Genomic DNA, 6,548 nt, shown 5'->3' with positions numbered 1-6,548 from the left:
TTTTGCCAGTTTCACTATGATATGTCGTGCAGAAGATCGATTCAGGTTCCGTCTGAAGGGAGTTCTCTGTGCCTCTTGGATTTCAATGGCTTTTTCCTTCCCCAGTTCAGGGAAGTTCTCAGCTATTATTTCTTCAAGTACCCCTTCAGCACCTTTCCCTCTCTCTTCCTCCTCTGGGATACCAATTATGCGTATATTATTTCTTTTTAGTGTATCACTTAGTTCTCTAATTTTCCCCTCATACTCCTGGATTTTTTTATCTCTCTTTCTCTCAGCTTCCTCTTTTTCCATAACTTTATCTTCTAGTTCACCTATTCTCTCCTCTGCCAACACATATTTTCTATGTTAATGTATTTTGTGCTACATTTTAAGGGACTCTGGATTTTTAACTTGTACAGAATACTTTACATGGCCTCACCCAGCAACTACTCCAGTGCTCCGGTCTCTGAATTCCTCCTCATCTGCTTCCCTAACTACCAGAGTTGGCAGCATTGGTTGTCTCTGCCCCTCAGCCTCCTTTTCCTCCTGGCCATGGGGGCCAACGCCACCCTCTTGCTCACCATCCAGCTGGAGGCCTCTCTGCACGAGCCCATGTACTACCTGCTCAGCCTCCTCTCCCTGCTGGACATCGTGCTCTGCCTGACTGTCATCCCCAAGGTCCTGGCCATCTTCTGGTTTGACCTCAGGTCCATCAGCTTTTCTGCCTGCTTCCTCCAGATGTTCATCATGAATTGCTTCCTTGCCATGGAGTCCTGCACATTCATGGTCATGGCCTATGACCGCTATGTGGCCATTTGCCACCCACTACGATACCCATCCATAATCACCGACCATTTTGTGGTTAGAGCTACCATATTTGTTGTGGCCCGGAATGGCCTCTTTTTCCTTCCTGTTCCAGTCCTTTCTTCCCGACTCAGATATTGTGCAGGGAACATCATCAAGAACTGCATCTGCACTAACCTGTCTGTGTCCAAACTCTCCTGTGATGACATCACCTTCAACCGGCTCTACCAGTTTGTGGCAGGCTGGACCCTCCTGGGCTCTGACCTCATCCTTATTGTTCTCTCCTACTCCTTCATCCTGAAAGCTGTGCTAAGGATCAAGGCTGAGGGTGCTGCGGCCAAGGCCCTGAGCACGTGCGGTTCCCACTTCATCCTCATCCTCTTCTTCAGCACCGTCCTGCTGGTTCTGGTCATCACTAACCTGGCCAGGAAGAGAATTCCCCCAGATGTCCCCATCCTGCTCAACATCCTGCACCACCTCATCCCCCCAGCTCTGAACCCCATTGTTTATGGTGTGAGAACCAAAGAGATCAAGCAGGGAATCCAGAAACTACTGAGAAGGTTCTAAGAGGTAAAATGGATAACACCTAACCCAGGGAATAGAAATTGATAATGGGTAATTGTTTTTATGATGCATAGGGACTTTATATTTTTTTAATTTTATTTTTAATTTTTGAAAATTTACATCCAAATTAGTTAGCATATAGTGAAACAATGATTTCAGGAGTAGATTCCTTAATGCCCCTGACCCATTTAGCCCATCCCCCCCTCCCACAGCCCCTCCAGTAACCATCAGTTTGTTCTCCATATCTATGGGTGTCTTCTGTTTTGTCCCCCTCCGTTTTTATATTATTTTTGTTTCCCTTCCCTTACGTTCATCTGTTTTGTCTCTTAAAGTCCTCATATGAGTGAAGTCATATGATTTTTGTCTTTCTCTGACTAACTAATTTCACTTAGCATAATACCCTCCAGTTCCATCCGTGTAGTTGCAAATGGCAAGATTTCATATGTTTGATAGCCGAGTAATATTCGATTCTATATATATACCACATCTTCTTTATTCATCCATTGACGGACATTTGGGCTCTTTCCATACTTTGGCTCTTGTTGATAGCGCTGCTATAAACATGGGGGTGCATGTGTCCCTTCAAAACAGCACACCTGTATCCTGTGGATAAATGCCTAGTAGTGCAATTGCTGGGTCGTAGGGTAGTTCTATTTTTAGTTTTTTTGAGGAACCTCCATACTGTTTTCCAGAGTGGCCGCACCAGCTTGCATTCCCACCAACAATGCAAAAGAGATCCTCTTTCTCTGCATCCTCGCCAATATCTCTTGTTGCCTGAGTTGTTAATGTTAGTCATTCTGACAGGTGTGAGGTGGTATCTCATTGTGGTTTTGATTTGTATTTCCCTGATGATGAGAGATGTTGAGCATTTTTTCATGTGTTGGTTGGCCATCTGGATGGCTTCCTTGCAGAAGTGTCCATTCATGTCTTTTGCCCATTTCTTCACTAGATTATTTGTTTTTTGGGTGTTGAGTTCGGTAAGTTCTTTATAGATTTTGGATACTAACCCTTTATCTGATATGTCATTTGCAAATATCTTCTCCCATTCTGTGGGTTGCCTTTTAGTTTTGCAGATTGTTTCCTTTGCTGTGCAGAAGATTTTTATTTTGATGAGGTCCCAGTATTCATTTTAGCTTTTGTTTCCCTTGCCTCCAGAGATGTGTTGAGTAAGAAGTTGCTGCGGCCAAGGTCAAAGAGGTTTTTGCCTGCTTTCTCCTCAAGGATTTTGATGGCTTCCTGTCTTACATCGAGGTCTTTCATCCATTTTGAGTTTATTTTTGTGTATGGTGTAAGAAAGTGGTTCAGGTTCATTCTTCTGCATGTTGCTGTCCAGTTTTCCCAGCACCACTTGCTGAAGAGACTGTCTTTATTCCATTGGATATTCCTTCTTGCTTTGTCAAAGATTAGTTGGCCATATGTTTGTGGGTCCATTTCTGGGTTCTCTATTCTGTTCCATTGATCTGAGTGTCTGTTCTTGTGCCAGTACCATACTGTCTTGATGATTACAGCTTGGTAGTATAGCTTGAAGTCTGGGATTGTGATGCCTCCTGCTTTGGTTTTCTTTTTCCAGGTTGCTGTGGCTATTCAGGGTCTTTTCTGGTTCCATACAAATTTTAGGATTATTTGTTCTAGCTCTGTGAAGAATGCTGGTGTTACTTTGATAGGGATTGCATTGAATATGTAAGTTGCTTTGGGTAGTATCGACATTTTCACAATATTTGTTCTTCCTATCCAGGAGCATGGAATCTTTTTCCATTTTTTTGTGTCTTCTTCAATTTCTTCCATAAGCTTTCTATAGTTTTCAGCGTATAGATTTTTCACCTCTTTGGTTCGATTTATTCCTACGCATTTTACGTTTTTTGGTGCAATTGTAAATGGTATTGATTCCTTGATTTCTCTTTCTGTCACTTCATTGTTAGTGTATAGGAATGCAACCGATTTCTGTGCATTGATTTTATATCCTGCAACTTTGCTGAATTCATGAATCACTTCTAGCAGTTTTTGGTGGAGTCTTTTGGGTTTTCCATATAGAGTATCATGTCATCTGTGAAAAGTGAAAGTTGACCACCTCCTGGCTGATTTGGATGCCTTTTATTTCTTTGTGTTGTCTGATTGCAGAGGCTAAGACTTCCAATACTATGTTGAATAACAGTGGCAAGAGTGGACATCCCTGTGTTGTTCCTGACCTTAGGGGGAAAGCTCTCAGTTTTTCCCCATTGAGGATGATATTAGCATTGGGTCATTTATATATGGCTTTTATGATCTCGAAGTATGCTCCTTCTATCCCTACTTTCTTGAGGGTTTTTATCAAGAAAGCATGCTGTATTTTGTCAAATGCTTTCTCTGCATCTATTGAGAAGATCATATGGTTCTTGTCCTTTCTTTTATTGATGTGATGATCACGTTGTTTTGCAGGTATTGAATCAGCCCTGCATCCCAGGTATAAATCCCACTTAGTCGTGGTGAATAACTTTTTTAGTGTATTGTTGGATCTGGTTGGCTACTATCTTGATGAGGATTTTTGCATTCATGTTCATCAGGGAAATTGATCTATATTTCTCCTTTTTAGTGGGGTCTCTGGTTTTGGAATCAAGGTAATGCTGGCTTCCTAGAAAGAGTTTGGAAGTTTTCGTTCCATTTCTATTTTTTGGAACAGCTTCAAGAGAATAGGTGTTAACTCTTCCTTAAATGTTTGGCAAAATTCTCCTGGAAAGCCATCCAGCCCTGGACTCTTGTTTTTTGGCGATTTTTGATTACTAATTCGATTTCCTTACTGGTTATGGGCCTGTTCAAATTTTCTATTTCTTCCTGTTTCAGTTTTGGTAGTATATATGTTTCTAAGAATTTGTCCATTTCTTCATATTACACATTTTATTGGCATATAATTGCTCATAATATTCTCTTATTATTGTTTCTATTTCTGTTGTGTTGGTTGTGATCTTTCCTCTTTCATTCTTGGTTTTATTTATTTGGGTCCTTTCCTTTTTCTTCTTGATCAAAGTGGCTAGTGGTTTATCAATTTTGTTAATTCTTTCAAAGAACCTGCTTCTGGTTTCATTGATCTGTTCTACTGTTTTTTTGGGGGGGGGTTTCTATAGCATTAATTTCTGCTCTGATCATTATTATTTCCTGTCTTCTGCTGGTTTGGGGTTTTATTTGCTGTTCTTGCTCCTTAAGGTGTAAGGTTAGGTTGTGTATCTAAGATCTTTCTTCCTTCTTTAGGAAGGCCTGGATTGCTGTATACTTTCCTCTCATGACTGCCTTTGCTGCGTTCCAGAGATTTTGGGTTGTGGTGTTATCATTTTCATTGGCTGCCATATACTTTTTAATTTCCTCTTTAACTGCTTGGTTAGCCCATTCATTCTTTAGTAGGATGTCTTTAGTCTCCAAGTATTTGTTACCTTTCCAGATTTTTTCTTGTGATTGATTTCGAGTTTCATAGCATTGTGGTCTGAAAATACGCACGGTATGAGCTTGATCTTTTTGTATTTAGGGATGATTTGTGTACTGGTATATGGTCTATTCTGGAGAACTTTCCATGTGCACTGGAGAAGAATGTATATTCTGCTGCTTTAGGATGATATGTTCTGAATATATCTGTTAAGTCCATCTGGTCCAATGTGTCATTCAAAGCCATTGTTTCCTCGTTGATTTTTTTTCAACGTTTTTTATTTATTTTTGGGACAGAGAGAGACAGAGCATGAACGGGGGAGGGGCAGAGAGAGAGGGAGACACAGAATCGGAAACAGGCTCCAGGCTCTGAGCCATCAGCCCAGAGCCCGACGCGGGGCTCGAACTCACGGACCGCGAGATCGTGACCTGGCTGAAGTCGGACGCTTAACCGACTGCGCCACCCAGGCGCCCCTCCTCGTTGATTTTTTGATGAGATGGTATGTCCATTGCTGTGAGTGGGGTGTTGAAGTCTCCTACTATTATGGTATTACTATCGATGAGTTTCTTGATGTTTGTGATTAATTGATTAATATATTTGGGTGCTGCCACATTTGGCACATAAATGTTTACAATTGTTAGGTCTTCTTGGTGGATAGACCCCTTGACTATGATATAATGTGCTTCTGCATCTCTTGATACAGTCTTTATTTTAAAGTCTAGATTGTCTGATATAAGTATGGCTACTCAGCTTTCTTTTGTTCACCATTAGCATGATAAATGGTTGTCCATCCCTTATTTTCAATCTGTAGGTGTCTTTAGGTCTAAAGTGGGTCTCTTGTAAATGGCATATAGATGGATCTTGTTTTCTTATCCGTTCTGTTACCCTATGTCTTCTGATTTGAGCATTGAGTCCATTGACATTTAGAGTGACTACTGAAAGATAGGAATTTACTGCCATTATGATGTTTGTAGAGTTGGAGTTGCTTGTGGTGTTCTCTGGTCCTTTCTAATCTTTTGTTGCTTTTGGTATTTATTTATTTTGTGTGTGTGTGTGTGTGTGTGTGTGTGTGTGTGTGTGTCTGTATGTATGTATGTATGTATGTGTGTGTGTGTGTGTGTGTATATATATATATATATATATATATATATATATATATATATTTATCTTTTCTCCCCTCAGAGAGTCCCCCCCTTAAAATTTCTTGCAGGGCTCATTTACTGGTCATGAACTCATTTAATTTTTGTCTCAGAAACTTTTTATCTCTCCTTCTATTTTGAATGACAGCCTTGCTGGATAAAGAATTCTTGGCTGCATATTTTTCTGATTCAGCACACTGAATATATCCTGCCACTGCTTTCTGGCCTGCCAGGTTTCTGTGGATGGGTCTGCTGCAAACCTGATCTGTATTCCCTTGTAGGTTAGGGACTTTTTTCCCCTTGCTGCTTTATGATTCTCTCCTTGCCTGAGTATTTTGTGAATTTGACTATGATATGCTTTGTTAATCGTCGGTTTTTGTTGAATCTAATGGGGGTCCTCTGTGCTTCCTGGATTTTGATGTCTGTGTCTTTCCCCAGGTTAAGAAAGTTTTCTGCTATAATTTGCTCACATAACCCTTCTACCCCTATTCTCTCTCTTCCTCTTCTGGAACCCTTATGATTCTGATGTTGTTCCTTTTTAATGAGTCACTGATTTTCTAATTCTTAAATCATGCTCTTTTGCCTTAATCTCCCTCTTTTTTTTCTGCTTCATTATTCCGTATAAGTTTGTCATCTATATCGCTGATTTTCTGTTCTGCCTCATCCATCCT

At 40.5% G+C, this 6,548-nt stretch overlaps 1 protein-coding gene across 1 annotated transcript; it reads left to right on the top strand.

The window, feature by feature from the left end:
- Nucleotides 1–393: 393 nt before the first annotated feature.
- LOC123601275 (olfactory receptor 56A4-like) lies at nt 394–1,418 on the top strand. The gene has a single exon (XM_045484293.1). It carries the CDS (start codon nt 409–411, stop codon nt 1,348–1,350), a length of 942 nt encoding a protein of 313 aa, XP_045340249.1. The 5' UTR covers nt 394–408; the 3' UTR covers nt 1,351–1,418.
- The last annotated feature ends 5,130 nt before the right edge of the window (nt 1,419–6,548 follow it).

This window comes from Leopardus geoffroyi, chromosome D1 (genome assembly GCF_018350155.1).
Source record: "Leopardus geoffroyi isolate Oge1 chromosome D1, O.geoffroyi_Oge1_pat1.0, whole genome shotgun sequence".
Classification (NCBI taxonomy): Eukaryota; Metazoa; Chordata; class Mammalia; order Carnivora; family Felidae; genus Leopardus; species Leopardus geoffroyi.
The sequence above is the reverse complement of the archived record's forward strand: the minus strand, read 5'-3'. Positions and strand labels throughout refer to the sequence as shown.